The 22,466-nt window shown below is 48.8% G+C and overlaps 2 protein-coding genes across 4 annotated transcripts in view; one reads left to right on the forward strand and one right to left on the reverse strand.

Annotated features, from left to right (window-relative positions):
* LARP1 (La ribonucleoprotein 1, translational regulator) overlaps positions 1-11,578 on the forward strand; it is a 52,346-nt gene extending 40,768 nt beyond the window's left edge. For all 3 annotated transcript variants that reach the window (XM_059699003.1, XM_059699004.1, XM_059699002.1), the window contains 11 exons: positions 320-494; positions 615-784; positions 1,522-1,914; positions 2,709-2,832; positions 2,925-3,130; positions 3,594-3,700; positions 4,543-4,694; positions 6,851-6,995; positions 8,881-8,990; positions 9,155-9,282; positions 10,615-11,578. In XM_059699003.1, the coding sequence (XP_059554986.1) occupies positions 320-494; positions 615-784; positions 1,522-1,914; positions 2,709-2,832; positions 2,925-3,130; positions 3,594-3,700; positions 4,543-4,694; positions 6,851-6,995; positions 8,881-8,990; positions 9,155-9,282; positions 10,615-10,809 (1,905 nt within the window). In that variant the 3' untranslated portion in view covers positions 10,810-11,578. The remainder of the gene's footprint in view (positions 1-319; positions 495-614; positions 785-1,521; positions 1,915-2,708; positions 2,833-2,924; positions 3,131-3,593; positions 3,701-4,542; positions 4,695-6,850; positions 6,996-8,880; positions 8,991-9,154; positions 9,283-10,614) is intronic.
* Positions 11,579-15,001: 3,423 nt separating this feature from the next.
* FAXDC2 (fatty acid hydroxylase domain containing 2) lies at positions 15,002-21,520 on the reverse strand. The gene is made up of 5 exons (XM_059699005.1): positions 21,363-21,520; positions 18,876-19,081; positions 18,357-18,462; positions 17,768-17,934; positions 15,002-16,814 (listed from the first exon to the last, which is right to left on the reverse strand). The coding sequence occupies exons 1-5, from the start codon at positions 21,489-21,491 to the stop codon at positions 16,661-16,663; spliced, it is 762 nt and encodes a 253-aa protein (XP_059554988.1). The 5' UTR covers positions 21,492-21,520; the 3' UTR covers positions 15,002-16,660.
* Positions 21,521-22,466: the final 946 nt, after the last annotated feature.

The following is a 22,466-nucleotide window of genomic DNA, read 5'->3' on the forward strand; positions in this document are numbered from 1 at the left end:
AGCAAGTTAGGAAGTTTCCACATTTTTTCCTATTACACACAATGTTGCTATGAATGGCTTTTTACGTGTACCTTATACATATTGTCACCTGTTTGTGCAAGCATTTCTCTGGGGCAGATTACTGGATGTAGAATGGCAGCTGTGTTTTTCATGTTCGTGCCTCCTACGAGTTTGAACATCTCACTTGTCTACCAGGCATGGGAGATGGGGCCAGTGCTTTAATACACCTACCAGCACTGGACTCATACCTGAGCTCGTGGGGGCCCAGCCATCTATCCAAGTCTTTCCTCTGCATCCTCTCTCTTTTTCTCCCCTGCAGGCCCTAAAAGACAGCAAGGTGGTGGAGATTGTTGATGAGAAAGTCCGCAGGAGGGAGGAGCCCGAGAAATGGCCTCTTCCTGGTCCCCCAATAGTGGATTATTCCCAGACTGATTTCTCACAGCTTCTCAACTGCCCTGAGTTTGTGCCCCGCCAGCACTACCAGAAGGAGACAGGTATGCACCCTTTGGGCATACGGGTGCCTCCCCTTACCCTTGTCCTCTGGCCAGCAGTCCTCAGGGCTGTCATCAGGAGGAGGACTGGAGGGATGAGGACCTTACCTTTCCACCCTTCAGAGTCGGCGCCTGGCTCTCCTCGTGCAGTCACCCCAGTGCCAACCAAAACGGAGGAGGTCAGCAACCTAAAGACACTGCCCAAGGGCCTGTCTGCCAGCCTGCCTGACCTAGATTCCGAGAACTGGATTGAAGTGAAGAAGAGGCCTCGGCCCTCCCCAGCACGGCCCAAGGTGGGTGAGGCCTGCCCTTCACCCTGGGTCCTAGGAGCCGGGTTGGAGTGCTTGGAGGGATATCACATGGGACTCTGAGCTCTAAAGGGCTGTCAGGCAAGCTGGGGGCTCAAGGTATAATATGAGCTGTCACCAGCAACTGCAGGAGGTTGATGTGGCTGTTTCCATTGTCAGTGGTGACTGCCCTTCAGGATAATCCTAGCTGCATGTGTTCTGAGTAGCATTCTTTACCGGAGGAGATCATGCAGCTTCTGGCAGCAGTATTCCAAGTTTCTTGATGCTTGCTGTTGTTTTTGCCCTGTCTAAATCCTTGGGGCTGCATTTTAAGTGCTTTTCCCTGAATTTTTCCTCATTGCACCCGTATAAGCCCCCTAGGCCCTCAGAAGAGGGAAGATTCATAGCCAGGATGTAGAGTTAGAGTCTATGGACTAGAACACAGGTCTCCTGTCATTTTGGCCAGTGACTTTGGGACTCTTGTTTAATATCTCAGGGCTGTAGTTTCCCTTCCACATCTTCACATGAAGGAGGGATTCGACTGCTGTAGAAATAGTAAAGCAATATGTGAATAGTACAAATTGAGTCCACTGTTAGAGAAGTGTTTCACTCTCAGACTGAAATTGCTGTTCCCCTTTCCAGGAGCAGACTTTTGCTCCTTCTACCTCCCCACCCCCCTACCCTCTTTGGTTCAGGGACCAACACCCTGGTGACTCTTTCCCCTTGGTTTGTTCCCATGGTAGAAGTCAGAGGAGCCCAGGTTAGTCCACCAGACCTCTGTGCCTCAGCAGCTGCCCTCTCAGCAGCTGATGTCCAAGGATCAGGATGAGCAAGAGGAACTGGATTTCCTGTTTGACGAGGAGATGGAGCAGATGGATGGACGGAAGAACACCTTTACCGCCTGGTCTGATGAGGATTCTGACTATGAAATTGATGACCGGGATGTCAACAAGATCCTCATTGTCACTCAGACGCCACCATACATGCGCCGGCACCCAGGGGGGGATCGTACAGGCAACCACACCTCCCGTGCCAAGATGAGCGCTGAGCTGGCCAAGATCATTAACGATGGACTCAACTACTATGAGCAGGACCTGTGGGCTTCAAAGTTCGAACCTGAGTACTCCCAGATCAAGGTAAGTTTGAACGTAGCAGTGTGGGTGGGGCCTGGGTGCCAATAACTAATGGGGGGGAAGGAAAGCTAATTAGCTGTGTGACCCTGGGCATAGAACCTCAATATGAAAGGAGGTGATAATTGACTCCTGACTGGGACATTGACAGCAAAAAGAGATGTTACACACTATGTAAACTCTGCTAATGTGTGGGATGGTTACTGTGCCACCTGAACATCCATATTTTATGTCATAACAGTCAGCTAGACACTTTTGTGGGAACTAGAATAAGTACTAGGTTGTCGTTTTTATTTTTAAGTATTTAGGCAGTTGTAAAAGTTTAAAAGCCTTTTAAGGAGCTTACTTTGAATTGGAAGATGGAAAAAAGATAGATCTTTTTAAAATCATTGCTACTTGGAAATAATCAAAACCTCTGTTGTAGTTTTTACAGAGTGGATATATGTGGAGGTGGGTGGGCCTTTGGTGAGCCCATGTGGTGAGTAGCAGCATGTTTAGTGGAGGTGAGGGGAGAGTAGCAGGAAGAGATTCGGGGGAGTCTGCATTTAGTTCCTGGGGAGCTGGAGTACTGATCTGTCTTGTTGCACATAGGGCTGGGCAAGTACTAGCCCCTTCTGGCTTAGCACACTTGTGCCCAGGTAACTGGGGTTGAGGGGGCAGCTGAGAGCCTGGGGACCAGAATTCCACGTATGTGGACGTGGGAGCTGCCCTCTCCAGCTTCCTGTACGTCTTGATTCCTAAACAGGCTAGGGCAGTCCTCTTACTGACATCTTTCCCCACCCATCTTGTATCCTCTGCAGCAAGAAGTCGAGAACTTCAAGAAAGTCAACATGATCAGCCGGGAGCAGTTTGACACACTAACCCCTGAACCCCCTGTGGATCCCAACCAGGAGGTCCCTCCCGGGCCACCCCGATTCCAACAAGGTGAGGGGTGGCACTGGGATCCCTGGCCTGGGTTGGAGGGTCTAGACAGTCACGGCCTATCCCTGCTTGCTGACCCCGCTCTGCCTCTGCAGTTCCCACTGATGCCCTGGCCAACAAGTTGTTTGGTGCTCCCGAGCCTTCTACCATTGCCCGCTCTCTACCAACCACTGTCCCAGAGTCGCCAAACTACCGCAATGCCAGGACCCCCCGCACTCCCCGGACACCGCAGCTCAAAGATTCAAGCCAGACGTCACGGTTTTACCCAGTGGTGAAGGAAGGACGGACCCTAGATGCCAAGGTGAGGTGCTCCTGCCTGGCTGCTAGGAGTCTTAGACTCACTTTACGGCGTCCCAATGCTTTGCTTCTCTCTCCAGCCTTGTCTAGACCAAGAAAGTACCAGATCCCCCACCTGCTCTGTGTTCTTAGGCTGGTGGGTCCACCCTGGGGCTGAGTGACCACATCTACAAAATGAACTCTATGGGAGTGGTGGCCCCATGGACCGTGATAAGACCCAAGGAGGACTGACCAGGTGCAGGTCCTTGGGCAAATCACTTCGCTCCCAAGCCTCAACTTCTTCTTTCGTGAAATAAGCATATCAGCTCCTAGCTGTGGACATTGTGAGAGAATAAATTTGAAAATGATTTGTAAACTGTGTGATGACACACACATATTGAGGGGAATCTTAATCCTACAAAACGCTTGATGCTCCTCACATTTGTATGAATACAATAAATAACAAGTTCCTGGACTGACCTTTACAGATGCCTCGGAAAAGGAAGACAAGACACAGCTCCAACCCACCCTTGGAGAGTCACGTGGGCTGGGTGATGGATTCCCGAGAGCACAGGCCCCGGACTTCTTCCATCAGGTGCGGGGCTGTGGGGAGGAGAGGCCAGGTTGACTGAGGTGGGTGGAAGAGCCATAAAATCAATGGGACCAAGAAGATAGAACCTCTTTGGCAAGAAAATTAAAAAAGGGGACCTTCATCTAAGTAAAAAACACATGAGTCGTCTAGAAAGCTTCATCCAGGGCCTGGGAAGAGGAAGCCTCTCTAAAGCAGCGGCATCACTGCCTGTGACCAGGCTCTGGGAGAGCACTTGAGTTGTCTTCAAACGAGAATATTTGCTGCCTACCTCAGGGTAGCCAGGTAGTTGAATAAAAATGCAGGTTCCTGGGCCCGGTTGGGGTTAGGGCCCAGGTTCCTTTTTATTTATTTTTAGTAAAATAGCCCCAGTATTCTCTGTTCCAAAGCAAGGTTTGAGAGCTACTGACGTGTACTCTTATTTCCTGCAAAGATGGTACAGGACCAAAAATAAACATGGTGTTCAAAAAATATAGGTGGATTAACCCATTACAGCTCATTCAGGGAAGGGTCAATGTTAATTCAGGATAAATAAATGGTTAAATAAAGGCTCGGGTTTGGGCATTGTGCAGATCTCAGCCTTTAAATAGCTTCATGACCTAGGATGAGTGTCCCAGTCTCTATGAACCTAAGTGACCTCTTTGTAAAACTCTGAAGGTCGATAACAAAGAGCAAGTCATCTATCTATATAAGTCAAGGGCCTTAACACAGTACCTGGGCCTCCTAGTTTGTTGCCCTGTGAGAGGCTGGATCTTCGCTGAAGGAAGAAACTAGAGGGGTTCCTGCTAACCTGATGGCCAGCTGCTCCGGGGAACCTGATGACACTGTCTCTTTTGTGGCCTCTGTAGCTCCAGCCCCTCAGAAGGGACGCCTATGGTTGGCAGCTATGGCTGCACCCCTCAGTCGCTACCCAAGTTTCAGCATCCTTCCCATGAGCTGCTCAAGGAAAATGGCTTCACACAACACGTCTACCACAAGTATCGTAGGCGCTGCCTTAATGGTAAGAAACATAGGGAAGGGGCTAAGCCTCTGGGGCTGCTTTTTAGAACCCAGATGGACTAGGTCAGCGGTCACCAACCGGTGGTCCGTGAGGTCCGAAAGGTTGGCAACCACTGGACTAGGTGACTATTTCCTCTGTTCTCAAAACAAGAAGCGGGTGACATTATAGCAAGAATGAATGAAATAGACTCAGGCAGGGTAGTTTTGGAATATAGGAACCTAAAAGAATCTGGTACTCAGAACATGCCTGCTCCTTGATCTTCCTCTATTGATATAAAAACTATTGAGTTTTCCTATTTCTGGTAAGACTACCAACTCAGCCATTGTCCAGTGTGGTCCACTGTCCATCTCCAAAAGTATGTGTGAGGCAGCATATATTCCTGAGAACAGGTTGTCTGATGATGGTGTGGGCCAAATCCAGCCAGCAGCCTATTTCTGTATAGCCCTTGAGCTAAGAATAGTTTTTACATTTTTAAGGGGGGCCGGGGGGGAGGAATTTATGATAGAACGGAACCCATTTGTGGCTTGCAGTGCCTAAAATATTTACTCTGTGACCCTTCGCAGAAGAAAGTTTGCTAACCTTCCTTGAGAGTCTAGACCAGCCGTGGGCAAATGAAATGAATAAAACTAAAAAAAAAAAAAAAAAAAAAAAAAAAAAAAAAAAAAGACCGTACCCTTTTATGTAATGATGTTTACTTTGAATTTATATTAGTTCACACAAACACTCCATCCATGCTTTTGTTCCGGCCCTCCGGTCCAGTTTAAGAACCCATTGTGGCCCTCGAGTCAAAAAGTTTGCCCACCCCTGGTCTAGACAATAGTCTAAGGAAAGACACGCTGTAGGTGCTCTCATGAGTTTCTTTTTATAACAAAAATGAGGTACCTTTTAACTGTAGGTTTCTGTCAGGTTAGCTGTAAAGTGCTCAAAACCAATCGTAATATTGTAATTATTACCTCATCCGACCCCTTTTCATTCAGTAAAAAATGGCTGCTAAATGCTTGGTTCTTCACTCTTCCTCTGCATGCATGTGTGTGTGTGTAATATCTGCTTTATTGAGATATAATTTTCATACCACACAATTCACCTATTTAAAATGTACAATGCAATCACCAGAACATTTTCATTCCCATAAAAAGAAACCCTGCCCATTACCAGTCACGCCCATCCCCTACCTCCTCCCAGGCTTATACAACCACCAATCTACTCTTTGTCTGTAGATTTTTTGCAATAATGGAATTGTACAGTATTTTCAAGGTTCCTCTATGGTGTAGCATGTATCAATACTTCATTCCTTTTCATTGCCAAATAACATTCCATTATATGGATATAGCACGTTTTGTTTAACCATAATTGATGGGCATTTGTGTTTCCACTTTTCGTCTATCATGAAAAATGTTGCTTTGAACATTCATACACAAGTTTTTGTGTAGATGTAGGTTTTCATTTGTCTTGTGTGGAAGAGTGGAATTGCGGGGTCTTATGGTAACTCTGTGTTTAACCTTTTGAGGAACTGCAAGATTGTTTTCAAAGTGGCGGCACCGTTTTATTTTCCTAACAGGAATTTCTCCACGTCCCCCCAACACTTGTTATTTTCTGTCTTTATCATAGCCGTCCTGGTAGATATAAAGTGATGATTCCTTGTGGCTTTGATAGGCATTTCCCAGATAGCTAATAGTGTTGAATAGTTTTCATGTTGGCCATGTTTATATCTTCTTTGGAAAATTGTCTATGCAGAACCTTTATCTATTTTTTTCCTTTAGTTGCTTGTGCTTTGGTGTTGTATACTGTTTTTTATTGTTACCACTTTGTACTTGTTAATATTGTAGGACTCCTGAAATAATAATTGGTAATAAATATAAAGAATATAACTTGTTGGCATGTACAAATGATTTGTTCACGCCTTTGTTCTAACTACACTTGAGCGCAATGCCTTTTGAGATGAAGAGCTAGACCAGGTTGACCTGGTTCAGAAGCAGTGAGGCCCAGAACCAGAGTCCAGCAGCAGGGCCTGACCCAGAGTAGTTAGTGCTCCATAAATATCTTCTGAAAGACTGAGGGGCAGTGTGAGCAAGGTCCTTAAGCTTGGAGATCCATTTGTCCTCTGAAGCACCTGCAGCCTGGTCCTGACACGTCTTTCCTTCTTTTCCCCCCATCAGAGCGGAAACGCTTGGGCATTGGCCAGTCTCAGGAGATGAACACTCTCTTTCGATTTTGGTCCTTCTTCCTCCGAGATCACTTTAACAAAAAGATGTATGAGGAGTTCAAGCAGCTGTCTCTGGAGGATGCCAAAGAAGGCTACAGGTGAGCGGGATTGGAGTGGGGCTCTGGCTGGTGCTTGGCAGGTGGTTAGGGGTCCCTGGTGGGCCTGCTTCCAGAACTGTACCTGGAGATCTCTTGTATATATACTTCATATTCTTTATTTAAAATATTTTGGCCGAGACCGGTTTGGCTCAGTGGATGGAGCGTCGGCCTGCGGACTGAAGGGTCCCGGGTTCGATTCCGGTCAAGGGCATGTACCTGGGTTGCGGGCACATCCCCAGTGGGAGATGTGCAGGAGGCAGCTGATCGATGTTTCTCTATCATCGATGTTTCTGACTCTCTATCTCTCTCCCTTTCTCTCTGTAAAAAATCAATAAAATATATTAAAAAATAAAAATAAAAAAAATAAAATATTTTGAATGAGCAATATATTCACATGGTTCAGAATTCAGAGAGTTCAAAGATTATATAGTGAGAAGTCTCCTTACCACTTTCTCCTGCCATCTATTTCATTTTCCCAGAGTCAACCAGTATTGTTAGAATCTTGTGGGTTCTTTCTGGAAATATTCTGCCCATGTAAGCAAGGACCTATGCAGTGTCTCCTACCCTCTTTGTTTACACAGAAGGTGGCCTCTATTATATATGCTCTTGCACCTTGATTTTCTGCTTAATGCTATATTTTGAAGATCATTCCATATCCATCCATAAATAACATTCTTATTCCTTTTATAGTTTGTATAGTGTTACATTGAATGGATGTACTGTAATTTATTTAACCAGTCTCCTACTAATAGAGTCTTACATTGTTTTCAATGTTTTACTATTTAAAAAACTTTTTAGACTCTTCTCTCTTTTTCCCAAGTAAAATGTGTTCTCTAAGCAATTTGAGAAGGACAGAAATGCTTAAAGAATCTGGTGGAAAACATGATTCAGTCCAGTGTTAAAGCTCTGCCATATTTCATGTCTTTTAGATCATCCTGTGAATGCCTTCTTGTGTCTTTCTTATCATTTACAAGCATGAGCATTTTTCAATGTTAAAAGAATTGACTTTTTGGCCTTCTTACAGAAGTTATGTGTTTTTGCCTGAAAGCTTAGAAAATATAGACACGATCACTTGAAAAGTTTCAACTCCCAAAGATAACAAGTGTTAATATATTTAAGTGTGTGTCCTTCTAACTTTGTGTGCATATGTAGATGTAAAATTGACATATTTGTTTACAAAAATGGGTTCATTCTACATATAACACTTTGAAATGTGTATTTTTCACTTGATAATATCTCATAAGCATTTGTTAGTATCATGAGTGAATATTTACATGTAATTTTTAATAGCTTATATTATTCTGTTGAACAGATTTATCATGTTTTTCTTAACCACTTCTCTATTATTAGACATTTAGATTTTGTTGAATAATTCTGCTATGAACAGCTTTGATATATCTGTAAAATCTGAATCTGCATCTTTGGCCATTTCCCTGACATGTTCCTACAGTTGGAATACCTAAGACAGATAAATGAACAGACCTACTAATTGGCATGGTCAGATAGCTTTGCAGAAAGTGTATCCCAGGTATTGGCAAGCTTTTCCTGTAAGGGGACAGACAATAAATATTTGATGCTTCGTGACCTCAGCTGTAACTACGCAGCTCTGCTGTTACAGAAGAAAGCAGGCAGTGACATTTCCACAAATGAATCGGAATAAACAAAGGGTATAGTTGGGAACTGCTGTTCATTTGGCCGGAGTTTGCTGACCCCTGGCAGACTGTAAAGATTTAATGGAGCCACTGAGACTAGCAAGAATTCACTGTTTCCTTGATAATCCATTGTGTTCAAACTCTTCCACAGTTCATCTATTATGAGGGTTCATTTCCCTATTTGAAGATGAAGAAACTGAGTCCTGATTTCACTGATTTGTGTTTTCCTATAGATATGGTTTGGAGTGCCTTTTCCGATACTACAGTTATGGCCTGGAAAAGAAGTTCCGGCTGGACATATTCAAGGATTTTCAGGAGGAAACCGTGAAAGATTATGAAGCCGGTGAGAGCCAGAGTTGGAGCTCTGTGAGCCCTGGTTATCTAGGCCTTCTTCCCCTCACTCCCCAGTTTGACCTGGGTCTGTCTATCGCATCACACTTCACTCTCCCCCGAGCCTCTCACCACACCAACCCAGCTTCTCTCTACCTTTCTCCTCTTTCCCCACAGGTCAGCTCTATGGGCTGGAGAAATTCTGGGCCTTCTTGAAATATTCCAAAGCCAAAAATTTGGACATTGACCCCAAACTTCAAGAATACCTCGGCAAATTCCGACGTCTCGAAGACTTCCGAGTGGATGTGAGTACAAGTCTCTCTCTTTCTGGGTTGTCCTGGAAAGACCATTGGACGGAGGTCAGGGAACCTGGGTTCTTGCTCCAGTTGTACTACCGGCCCAGGGATACAACCCGCCCAGTTTGGGCCTCGTGTCTTCTCTGTAAAACTAAGGGTGAGAAGTGGACAGTGAGGGCTAATTGGAAGGGGCTATGGTTGCTACTCCCTCCCCTTCCCATGATAGAAATGGCTAAACTGTCATAATGCTCTTCCCCTTTTATCTCACAACCCTCCTTGTTACTGTGTTCTAGATTGGGATGGGTATCCAAGGTAAAAATGGTTTTGCTCATTCTGGAAGAGGCCATTTCTAACCCCAGAAATTTATTAATTATGTTCAATTTTTTCTCTGCTCCCACCCCAGCTCCCCTGTTTATTTATTTAGAGAGAAACCTGGATGTGAAAGAGAAATATTGATTGGTTACCTTCCCAAACTGGGATCAAACCCACCCACCACCTTTCAATGTGCAGGAAGAGTGCTCCAACTAACTGAGCCACACGGGCCAGAGCGCCTGTCTTCTTGGAGCACTAAATCAACAGTGACATCCAGTGGTGGATCAGGGTTATCGCTACTAGGTTTTTCAATGACAGTGGTAGTTGGAGTTAATTGAATGTCTCTGTGCAAGGTGCTTCAGGGACTCCAGCAATGAGTGAAAGACTTTTTCCTCCAAATTGTTAATAATGTAGTAGGGATAAGCCAGTTATCTTATTCTATTAAAACCTTTTAGGAAAAATGCAAATATAAGTAAAGAGCAATAATAGTTTATATTTTACTTTTAAAATTAGCATTGATTGAGTGCTTACTATGTGTTGGACGAGGCAGTCCCCAGGAGCCTCTGGGGCTTCTGAGCGGAGACGTCTCAGCCTGTTGCATGCCTCATTCCATGTGTCATCTCCTGAGCAGTGATCCCTTCCCATAACCGGAACAGGGACTCCTGTGGATAAAAGCCTGGGCCTCAGCAGTACATGGGTCCAGTCCATATTTTGTCTTCACTGATGACCAGCTATGGGACCCTGGGCAAATTATTTTTCTGTGCTTCAGTTTCCTCTTCAACAGTATCGATGATCTGCACCCATGTCTGCATCCAAGGGTGGTGCAGACCCCATGACTAAGTGCATAAAATAGCATGGTGCTGGCATCCTAGCATGGAGACATTCTCAGTAAAACTGGTAATTCATTTTTAGGGTTAAACCTGTTCATTATCTGCATAACATTTGGAGGTGGAAATAGGAGTGCCCTATATAGCCCTGGCGGGATGGATGGTGCCTCCTAATCACCTGTGATTCCCTCCTCTGTTACAGCCCCCCATGGGTGAAGAGGGCAACCACAAGCGACACCCAGTGGCAGCAGGAGGTGGTGGCGGTGAGGGCAGGAAGCGGTGCCCCTCCCAGTCTTCCAGCAGGCCCACTACCGTGATCAGCCAATCCCCCACCCCACCTGCTGGCCCGCCCACCCGGGAAGATGCCAAATGGACAACCCAGCACTCAGCACACTGACTTTGGGAAAGTGAAAACCCCTTGGCCCTGGGGGCTTTGGGGGAAGGGGGATGGGCAAGAGTCCACCCAGTCCCAGGAGAGGGGACAGAGAAGGGACAGGCCTTTGTGCTGAGTAGCAATGTGTACACCTTTTGGGCTATCAGAGGTACCCTGGGCAGGAGCCTCCACACATTCCCTTCACCCTCCTCTCTCCATGACTTCTTCACATTCTAGCTTCTAAGGGGGGAGGGCACAGGGGAGATTTTATATATATATATATATATATACATACATATATATATCAAGTTTTAAATTATTGATAGTTCATTTGGATTACCAAAATCACTCTGTAGCCCTGCCCACGGCGGATAGGCCGCAACCCTAGCCCCCATCCCACAGCCTCCTGCTCCCCCTCAAGCCAACTATGCAGCCCACAAGAAGGCCCTGTGGGCCCCATTGCCCAGCACTGTTCCATGGAAGGCCCTGCAGCGCCCTGGGCCCCGTGAGCACTGGCCCCGTTATCATCTGGGGCTTGCCATCATCATGTTCCCCTACTGCCCCGTGCCCTTCTGCCATCTTCCGGGAGAAGGAAACCAAAGGATCTAAAAGTGGAGGTGGGGGAGGTTTTGGCCTCTCCCCACTCCCCTCTTCCCGTACCCCTTACTCCCCAGCCCAGAGAGACGCTGCTCATACCAGAAAAGACTATTGAAAGATGATTTATTTTATTTTTCTCTGACCTTATCATCCTTGGGGAAGAAGGAAGAAAAAAAAAAAAAAAAAAAAGACAAAACCGACCATAAAAGACCAAAAAAAGAAAATCAGAAAACCCCCACCTAATCCACAGCAAGTGATGTTTTTCGCCTACCCTTGGAATTTGTTTTGTTTTGTTCTTTGAAATAATATTTTTTTAAAAGTTGCCTTATTGTGGAGCGGGAATCTGAAATACCCAAATGCCTGTTTTCCTCGGTGGAGTCCACTCAGAGCTCTCACCTTCTCTGGATGTGCCTGGGCTGGATTGACTAGACTCTTCCTCTGGACTGAATTGCATGTACAGTGCCTCCTGCCTTGGAGGCGAGAGAGTTGGGGCTGGCCCGGATGAGAGCCGTGCCCGAGTATCCCTGCTGTTGCATCGTTTGAAGCTGGCGTCCTGTGTCTACTGCTGCCACTGTCGTGTCCTCGCTCTGCTTGCTGTTGCCTCACACTAGGCCCTGTCCCTGCTGTGATACCCTTCATCCTACCCTTGGAACCCCAAGGCCAAGTTTGCTTCAAACTGTTGGAGAAGAGCGTTGGCCTGGATCTGGGACACACACATCCTCAGCTTGACCATCTTCCCACTTCAGAGGGGAAAGTTGAACACCTGGCAGCTGAGGCTTGGAAGTGTTTCTTAAGTTGCCCTGAAAGATCTTTGAGACTCAAGGAGGCTTTGTCTCATAAAAGGTGGAGAAAAATGCCGTTCTCCTCCCTTGGGTCTGGTGGGGTCTCCCCATCTTGCATTCCCCTCTGCAAGCCATCTCTGCCCAGCCTCCAATTGACCCTGCCTGGGAACGAGGGACGAGGAGGCGTTGAGGGCTGGGGAGAACCCTGCCAGTTGGAGAAGCCCCATGGCAGGAAGGTATATGTGGACATAGAGTATACCTGACTTCTCCAGCCACTGACTGCTTGGGTTGGGCTGTGAAACAATGGAATGGCTGGAGTCTACAGGCATTTGGAGCTTGGGGGTTGGGGGTGATGAAGGACTGACCCACATGGACTGGGCTGTGTTGGGTGTGGGGTGACAATGCATCCACCCCCAGTGGGGACCAGGCAGCACTGAAAAGTTTGTGGTAATGTTGCTCAGTTGCTGACACTTTCTTGGCCCTCTTTTTCAACTCCTTCTGTTGGGCCCAAAGGTTAGGAGTAGGGGACAGTACCCCAAGACTTGCCTCTATCTTGGGCACGTCGTTGCTTTTGGCCTGCCCCCTCATCTCTGCCCTCCCAATGGTTAGTATGTTGGGAAACCCATCTCAGTTCCTGTGACCCGGTTGTCTCAAAAGCCACGGATGAGTGTCTGATCTCCGCTCTGACGGCGGGATCTGCAGCCTTTCCCTGCCCTGTCTGGTGCCCACCCTGTGTTGTACCAGACACTGGACTCCTGCACCCCGGCCTCCTTTGCTGTATCTCCCCTTTGCTTCAGGTTGCGCAGCCCTGTACTGTATCCAGCACCACAGAAACCTCAGTTTGTCCTCTGCTGGGTTTGGGGCACAAGGAAGCCTTGGGGGTGTGGGGACAGGCTGTTCTGATCAGAGTTTATTCCCAGGCCAGGGGCTGGCTGCCATCTTCTCCCTGATCCCTCCCCACAGAGACCCCAGAAAGAGGAAGCCCCTTTGAGGTGAGGACTTCATCTCAACATAGGCTGAGGATGGGGAGAAAGGAGACTTTTTTCTTTCTTTTTACTTTCTTTTTTTTTTCTTTTTTTGTAACATGTTAGGAGTTGATGTTGCAAAGAGTAGTTTACATCTTCACTTTCTGAAGACACTTGAATTTAGGACCGATGTATCTGTGACAAGCATGCCAGGAGTGGCAGGGGCCATCAGGGCTTGCCACTTCACACCCACCATCCTCTCATGGGGATCCAAGATCTGAGACACAAAATAGCCTGCCCAGATCCTTCTGTTCATCTTGTATCCTTCCAGGATTGGCCCATGCCAACACACCCTTTGTGTGTCAGCCCCGCTCGGGGCAGGTTTCTCACCCTCTCCTGAACCTGGGAACAGGTGCACTACCAGCAGAGAGGGGCTGCCGGGCCGAGCCCCAGCCTGGACCCTGGGGCTCAGATCAAGATGCTGAGCCCCATGTCAAAGTTGTGTTCTGTTCTGTTCATTTGTAGCTTCCCTTCCCCCTTTCCTGGTGATTGATTTTAGAAAAGAAAGCAAGCTGCTCAGAAAGCCCTAGAAGTGGGGAGAGGGGCCAGGAAGGCGACCAGCGTTGGGGATTTTGCCAAAAGCCTGGGTAGAGCAGTCTGGATCATCTGGCACCCCCCTGAGTGGGATCCCATAGTGCCTCCTGTGTGGAGGGTCCCTGGACTTGCCCCAGCGCCACCCTCTCCTTCAGCCATGTTGACGGCAGCGGCAGAGAAGATAGGAACTTACAGCCCATTTCTCACTGGAGAGGAAAACATGTCACCTGGCTTTGCGGAGAAGGTTCCACATTATGCTCATAGTACATTATCTTTACCATGTGCTAGGATATCACGTAAAAGGACAAACAATGTAAAATACTTGAATGAGCTTGTATTATAACATTAATATTATTGAGAGTATCTGCTTTCCAGGCTGAAGTGATTCATTATTCTAGTCTGCTTTAGTCCTTTGTAATTTGTGGTAATTATGCTTTTCTTTTTAATACAAAAAAAACATATAAAAATAAAAACTTGAAAAGGCACAATACTGGCTGGTCTCCCATCTGGGATACAACTGATGGTTGTGAGGGGTGGAGCTGGTGAGGGGAGAACCCTGCCTGGGCTTCTGGGGAGCCTGCCTGGGACAGGGGTCCCTTAGCTTCTAAGGCAGCATGAGAGCTGCCAGTCTTGAGTTCACCCTGTGTCTTAAGTAAGATGTGGGAGCTACACCAGTGCCATAAAACAGACCAGTCCAACAGCCAGGGTTTCCTGCACCTGCTGTGGCCTGGCCCTGAGGGAAGAGACGGACAGGAAGGAGAGGGGTGCTGATTTTTCACAGGAGGGTTGGCACTGCCCCTCACTGAACAGACCTGCTGGGGGGTCCAGTGCACCACTGGCCTTATAGAGTCCAGGTGAGCCAGTGAGCCTGAGGATTGGTGCTAGGCAGGAGCCCCCACCCGCATCGGGACTGGCCTCGAGGACTGTTGGTGGCTTTTCCCCAACCCGTGAGGCCAGCCTCGGGCAGTAGTATTCTGAATGCCAGTCGGTCCTAGATGTATAGTCAAAAAACTAAAAATAAGTTCTGGCTTTATTTACTCATTCATCTGGCAACTGTGTCCCATGCCTGGTTTTCCAGAGAATTCCACCAGCCAGCAGGTGGGCAGGGAGCAGGAGATAGTGGCCAGCTTGTGCAGACTGGTTCAGACAGGAAGACGGTTAATGCAGCCTCACTCCCACACCTGTTGGGAATGCTTGCGAAAGAGGCCCGAAGCTCTGAGAAGCCATGTGATTGTGAGTTGTGCAGTGGCGAGAAAAGCTGCAGTGGCTAATGGAGTGAAAAGGAGACCAGTTTATTTCCTTGCTTCCTCCTCTCACACATTTTCTGCTGCAAATCTGAGACCTCAGCCTTTGCTTGAGCCTTTTTCATTTACCAACCTCAGGGCCCACCCACGAGCCTGCCAAAAGCGGTGAAAGGTGGACCGCCTGCCTCTTGCCCCCCAGGTGCCCCGCCAGAACTTCCGAATCTCAAGGTCTTAAAGGGAAAAACTGTTTCCACTCTTCCACTTTCTCCAGGTTCCTCATTTCTTACCCTTTTTAAGGACATTGGAGGTGGGCTATTGTCCGAACGTTTATAAGTCCCAGGTTGTGGGTGCAGGCTAGTGGCTGTGAGGACTTAGCTAAGGATATAGGTCACCCACCAGGTGCACCAGCTCCTGAGGTGGGTGAGTGGGTGGGGCTTTGACAGGCCAGGGAAGACTCTACCTGGAAAGTGCCCAGTCAGCCTACTAGGTAGGTCCTCTGGATTCCTAGCGCTGATGGTTCTGCCTGGAGACTTGCCCTTATCAGATATTTAAATATTTTATAAAGCTACTGTGGGTGGTTATCTTGACATATGAGAACTGAAAGTTCAGGAATAGACCCAATTATGTGGAAGCATTTGGTAAGTGATGATGGCGGCCTCTCGAATCAGAGTGGTCAGATTGTTCTTGGGAGCCACCGGCCCCTGGCAAGACCAGGGCTGCTGAGGGCAGGCAGGGTGGGGATTGCTCCCACCCCAGCAGCTCTGTGTTTTTGTTTCAGACAAGCTTCCTGGTAAGATTGCATTTGAAAAGGCATCACTGCTAAAACAACTGAGTAATCATTTGGGGAGGGAAATGAGGATTTTGCCCTTTGTTCAGCCATGTTTTTCGTACCTTCTCATTGGAGAAAGGGGGTTCTAGCCTCTGGCCCTGCTTCAGAGAGTCTAGTTAGGCGCTTCAGTCGTGTCCCCAAATTTTGACCCTTCCCTCTGGATTAAAGGGCCCCAGTTTAGCAGGTCCACAGGGTTTGGCCTTTGGTTTCCAGGTTTGGCTGAAGGTACTGGCGTTCGGTCTGCACCCGTGGTGTCAGCTGTAATCAGGGAGGAGCTTCGATGTTATTTTTGTTTTCAGAGAGGGCTGACGTTTGTTTGCAGTGGGTCAGAGGTGAAGGGGGCCTTTGTCACTGACTCTGTTTGGGAGGGGCAAGGGGGACTTGACCCCTACCACTATGGCCAGGCTGTCTGGCTCTAGCCTGAGTAGGGTATGAGAGAAGTTTGGGGGACAGAAAAGGCGGAAAGTGCTCTCTTCTGGCCCCCCCCAGCCCCTAGCAGCAGAAGGGGCTCTCTGGAGCCACGCAGGCTCTAGTGTGGCTGCCACCTGTCATTAGCTACATCTTGCCTACGCAGTCATCCGGGCCCCACTTTCCTTTCACAGCAGAGGACCGTAGGGACTGGTCATTGTGGGGAGCTGTTTCTTCCTCTTCCTTAAGCTAACTCCTGGTCCCCTGGAGGGACAAAAGGGGCAGTTAGGGGAGCCTTGGCCCTGCATTTCCTGGAAGCCAGCCTGCCCCCGCCCTCGCGGTGCTATCTTTAGTGCCAAGCTGAAGAAGTGAGTTCCCAGGTGTGGTCAGGAGGCCTCAGGCCACCTTAGCAGTCCGCTGCTGAGGGGACAGCCAGGATGGCACTCAGGCCCTCTCTCACTCCATCTTTGGGGGGTCGGGGATGCTCTCAGAGAGTGGGGTGAAGCCTAACAGGAGGATGTGTCTCTCGTAGGCCTTGGTCTGCTTGAACACGGTGTCTGTCCCGTGGAGATGGTCTAGCACCCCCAGCACCCCATAGCACTGGTTGAACCTGGAGGAGAGAAGAGGATGCTGGAGACCTGTGAGCTGGCCTCATTTGTGCCAGCCTCTCCCACATTTCTAAGCCCTCCTACCCCCACCCCCACCCCTCCCCTCCACGCTGACCACCTGCATCAGAAAACCCAGGGGGATGGGGCACACCCCAGACTGGAAATCTGTGAGCTTCCTTTGAAAAGCTCTTATTGTGATAGCTATGCACACAAGTCACAACCTGTGGCTGAGTCAGAACCCCCTGGAACACCCTTTAAAATGCAGATTTCCACCTTAGCTGGTTTGGCTCAGTGGATAGAATGTCGGCCTACAAACTGAAAGGTCCGAGGTTCGATTACGGTCAAGGGCACATGCCTGGGTTGTGGGCTCGATCCCCAGTGGGGGACCTGCAGGAGGCAGCCGATCCATGATTTTCTCTCATCATGGGTGTTTCTCTCTCTCCCTCTTCCTTCCTCTCTGAAATCAATAAAAATATATATTAAAAAAAACAAGCAAACACACAAGCACAAATGTAAAAAAAAAAAAAAAAGCATATTTCTAAGCCCTGCTCCTCCCTCCCCCTAGACACTTTGATTCAGCGTATTCGGAGTGGAAACCAAGAGCCTGCACTTGTGAAGCACATCTCAGGTGATTCTGTGCAGGGGGCTCCCAGGCCACCCTGGAGAAAGCCTGGAAGCTTTCAGTGCACAAGTCCCCCCATTTTTCCGACAGTGCCCTAGCTTATATTGCATACTCAGAGTGGCCAGGACCTAGATACAGGTTAAAATCCCAGTTGCAGGAAGAGCAAGTATCAGAAAGAAGGAACGAGCAAGGTGGCCTGGGGTCCAGCATGGTCATTCTCCCCACCTCCAGACCTCTGCCTCCACCAGCGCCGCGTGTAAACAGGGACACCAGTGTCTGCCAGCAGAAGTAGAGGTGGAGGTTACTGACCCACAGTGGGCAAGGGAGCCTTACTTGAGATGGTGGTAGTCATGGAACTCAGGTGAAGGCAGGAAGGGTAGGTGGTAGCCACAGTGGGAGATGGTGGTGACGATGAGAGTCAAGGAAAACCACACCATGATGGAGGACAAGTGGGAGCCCATGACGATGGGCCCCACCATCGCCGGCAGCATGTTGGAAACCTGCAAGGGAAGGGCTGTTGGATGGTGGGCCCCAGGGAGATGGAGGGGACCTAGTTGGGTGTCCCCTTTGCCCCAGGGTGGTACCAGGAAGACTTCCTTGACTCAGGTCTGGAGAATTTGAAAGTTTCAAGACCCTGGTTTGCTGGAATCACTCACCTTTGTATCTTGGGACAAGTTATTAATGGTTTGAGCTTCAACATCTTCATTAGTAAAATGAGGATTAAAAAGGTTCTTGGGAAGATTAAATGAGATAACTTACGATGGGCATCTAGGATATAGCCTGGCATATGCTAAGTCAACAGTAAGTGCTGGTTATTTAATGAATGGGGAGCGGGAGGGGCCGGTGCGGTCGGTTCTCTGCAGGAGACGGAGGGAAGGTGGCTGGCCTGTGCCTTTGCTTCTGGGGCGCGAGCTCTACTCACCACATGCTCCACGGGGTGGGCGTAGAGCGAGATCACGCCAATGGGAGCTGTCCACTCGTGGTGTTTCTTATGGATTTTCTTGTAGAACATTGGGTGGTGAAGGAGCCTGGAAAATAGTTCATAGTTCATAATCTGCCACCCTCCCTTCCCCCCTTTCCCACAGACCACGAGAAACCGAGGTGTGGGCCCCAGGCGTTACGTCTGTGGAGCAAGGCTGAAAACACAGACCTGCCTTTGAGTTCAACCCCACCTCTTACGCTGCACACAAGCGTGGGAGTGGCTCACTTTGCCTCTGCACCTCAGCTGTATTAGCTGTAAAACGGGGAGGATGCCTGGAAAGGGTTCACTAAGGAAGTGAATGTGAAAAGCCCCGGGAATGGAGAGGCTTTCTTTTCTGGACATTCTCGGTTGTCTCGGTCGTCAGCTGTGGACAGATGTCTCCCTGTTAACTGCTGGGTGGGAGGCTTTGCAGGCAGGTGGTGGAGAGTGAGGTGCCAGCTGTGCCCGGCGGCCGCTCACCGGTGTGAGTAGTAGAACATGATCTCCTCGATCAGCGTGAAGATGGCCAGCTCCAGGAGGAACCAGTGGAAGGTGGGCAGCTCTCGGCGGCAGGGGTCCCTCCACAGCTTGAGGGTGGGGTAGAGGAGGACCACGATGGGCAAGGAGATCAGGAACTGGTTGAGCAGAACCGTGCGGATGGACTGGCGCAGTTTCACGGGGTCCACCTGCCCGGGGAGGAAGGAGGGAGAAGGGACAGCGTGAGATGTAGGTCTTCTCCTTCTAGAAAAGCTCCGCTGTGACCTGCTCACAGGAAGCCCTCATGCAGAGGTGGATGCTCGGGGTGATGTCTGGCCGTAGCTGGCAGCTCCTAACGGCTGCCCCGCCCTGGGTGGAACCAGCTGGCAGGGCTTCCCCCGCAGCCTCAGTCTCTGCCTGAACCTGCCTTCTCCTTCCTGGTGCTGCAGCTGGCAGCACAGTGGGGCTGCCTGAGCATCCTCTCCAAGGTCACTGATGGCAGCCAGCATTTCCCCAGAATCAGTAGCCCCAACACTCCCTTCCTCAGAGCACTGGGGGTCCCAGGAATAGCCCCATAACCACGGGCCACTTCCTGGGGTCTGACGAGCTGGTTTAGGGTTGGTCAGAAGGGATTCCTCCCAAGTCCCCTCTGCAAGCTGTAGGGGCTGCTGCCTGAAGGTGAGCCTGAGTTCATGGTGGCCCTCAGACTTCAGGCCTTCCCCTTCCTCCGGCTTTTCCGAGCACTACACTATCAAGAGATGATGATCTGTGGTTATTTTAGGAGATGCAGCCTGAGGACTTAGGGTGAAATGTTATGATGTCTGGAACTTTCAAATGCTTAAGCAAAAAATTATAGAGGCACAGATATATACACTTTTATATATTGAAGAAGCAAATGTAAAATGTTCAAAACTGGTGAAATGTAAATGAGTGATTATTGTACTACTTTTGTATATATGTCTACATTTGTTCATAATTACACAATGTTGGGGGGGAAGAGTGGACAGAGAGGAAGTAGAAACTGCAAAGACTTTTGCTGCAAAGGAGAGCAAGAATGAGTGGTAGGGAGTGTAGAGACGGGGTCAAGGGTTTTTGTTTGGTTTGTGGGTGGGGTTTTTTTTTTTTAAATCCTCACCCGAGAATATATTTATTGATTTTAGAGAGGAAGAGAGAGAGAGAGAAACATCAATTGGTTGCCTCCCATATGCACCCCGACTGGGGATCGAACCAGCAACCTGGGGATGTGCCCTGATTAGGAATCGAACCCGCGACCTTTTGGTGTACAGGAGGATGCCCCAACCCACTGACCCACCCTGCCAGGGCTGGTTTAGTGTTAAGATGGAAAAAATTACAGCATGTCGATAATAATCATTAGAGGGATAATCTAGGAGAGTAAGGGAACAGAAGATACATTGAGCCCTGGCGGGTAGCTTAGTTGGGAAGAGCATCATCCCGCTACTCCAAAGCCGTGGGCTCAGTCTCTGGTCAGGGCACATACAAGAAGCAACCAATGAATGTATAAATAAGCAGAACAACGAATCGATGTTCCTCTCTCTCCCCCTATAAATCAATAAATAAAATAAATTTTTTTGAAAGAGAAGGGAGAAGGGAACAATTTCCTGGGGTGAGCTAGCGGTACTGTCTGTGGCCCACAGCTCCTGGGAGGACAGCTGTGACCGGCAAGGAGAGCTCCCGTGGTAGCAGGGGGAAGGCAGAGCGTGCGCCGCAGTCTGCGGAAGCTTCCCTCTGCTTAGAGGAGGAAGCAAGGCTGTCCTGATCCAGGAGCTTCGAGGGGGAAAGAGGAGCGTGGGAGAGTGAGCAGATCAGGCCGGATCTCATGAGTGGCTGCAGCATCAGGCGGCACTGGAGGATCTGCTTCTGGTATCTGAAGTGAGGGATCGGGCCTTTCTGGAATCGGCCAAAGACGACACGGCCTCCGGGGCGTCCTTCTTACCGGTGTGTCTACCTGAGGAGGCGCACAGTGTGGGAGCGCGGGGCCTGGAGTCAGGGAAGAGGAGCCCTGGCTCTGTTTCCTGGGAACAGTCTGACCTTGACCGAGTTGCCGCTCCTTTCTGAAACCTTAGCTTCTGCCTAAATGCGACACCTTCCCGTGGGCTGTGCGATCACTGTAGCTGGGGTGTTGCGGGTTAGGTGATATTCTTGAGTGCCGATGCGGTCTGTGGTTAGCAGCATGAGCCATGGTGTCAGGAAGCTTGAGTGTGGATCGTGGTTCTGCTCATGTCATATCTCAAAGCCTCCGCTTTCTCATCTGAACCATGAAGGTTATGAGAGTGCGTGGCCTGTCAACGTGCGGGTGAGGAGACCCCTAGGACCTGACAGAGGAGGGGCCCTCAGTGGCCAAGCGCTGGCTTTGACATAGAGGCTCGCCCTGGCCACCGTCTCTCCTGGGCCAGCCGGTGAGGATTTTGAGAGCGTGGCTTTAGCCCCGCTTTCTGGGCTGTGACAGGGCGGAGCTGGGGCAACTCTTACCGGGTCATTCTTGCCAGCCTGAATCCGGTAGCGGGAGATGAAGTTGGGTTTCCCGGTGGTGTCAACCACCAGTAGGAGCCCGTTGAAGGTCCAGAATGACAGGACAGGCAGGTAGGTGACACCTAACATTGAAAAACAGAGGGGACAAGCAGGGTGACTTCAGGTTCTCAGGGCATGTGCATTAACTGACCACGCACGTGCCGGTGACCCAGGTGGCATGGTGGACAGTCACCTTTAGTGACAGACCAGCTGAGGGGAACTTGGACAGGCCACTTAAGAAGTGTCTTTAGCCCTAGCCGGTTTGGCTCGGGTGGATAGAGCGTCGGCCTGCAGACCAAAGGGCCCCAGGTTGATTCCGGTCAAGGGCACATGCCTGGGTTGTGGGCTCGATCCAACATGCAGGAGGCAGCCAGTCAATGATTCCCTCTCATTGCTGATGTTTCCATCTCTCTCTTCCCTCTCCCTTCCTCTCTGAAATCAATTAAGAGAGAGAGAGAGAGAGAGAGGAGAGAGAGAGAGAGAGAGAGAGAGAGAGGTCTTATTTTCTTAGTTTTACTACAGGGATAACAACCATCTAGACCAGTCATGGCGAACCTTTTGAGCTCGGCGTGTCAGCATTTTGAAAAACCTTAACTTAACTCTGGTGCCGTGTCACATAGAGAAATTTTTTGATATTTGCAGTAAAACAAAGATTTATATTTTTTATATTTATTTTATATATTTAAATTCCCTTTAACAAAGAAAAATCAACCAAAAAGATGAGTTCACATGTCACCTCTGACAGGAGTGTCATTAGGTTCGCCATCACTGGTCTAGGTGGTTAAAGACATTTATATACTCAAAAACAGGGGTCCTCAAACTACGGCCCGCAGGCCACATGCAAATACAAACATTGTATTTGTTCCCGTTTTGTTTTTTTACTTCAAAATAAGATATGTGCAGTGTGCATAGGAATTTGTTCATAGTTTTTTTTAAACTATAGTCCAGCCCTCCAACGGTCTGAGGGACAGTGAACTGGTCCCCTGTTTAAAAAGTTTGAGGACCCCTGCTCTAAAATATAAATCAATTTAGGTTGACATTTGGAGTGTGGGCCCAACGAACTCT

This window comes from Myotis daubentonii, chromosome 5 (assembly GCF_963259705.1).
Source record: "Myotis daubentonii chromosome 5, mMyoDau2.1, whole genome shotgun sequence".
Taxonomy (NCBI): Eukaryota; Metazoa; Chordata; class Mammalia; order Chiroptera; family Vespertilionidae; genus Myotis; species Myotis daubentonii.

Excerpts from the sequence above, each read along its gene's own strand:
- FAXDC2 (XM_059699005.1), bottom strand. The coding sequence starts at position 21,491 with ATGTTAGGTGTCACCTACCTGCCTGTCCTGTCATTCTGGACCTTCAAC. Across the intron at positions 19,082-21,362 it reads AGGCTGGCAAGAATGACCCG|GTGGACCCCGTGAAACTGCG; the intron begins GTAAGAGTTGCC and ends CTCCCCGGGCAG. Across the intron at positions 17,935-18,356 it reads CCCACCCCGTGGAGCATGTG|GTTTCCAACATGCTGCCGGC; the intron begins GTGAGTAGAGCT and ends CTTCCCTTGCAG.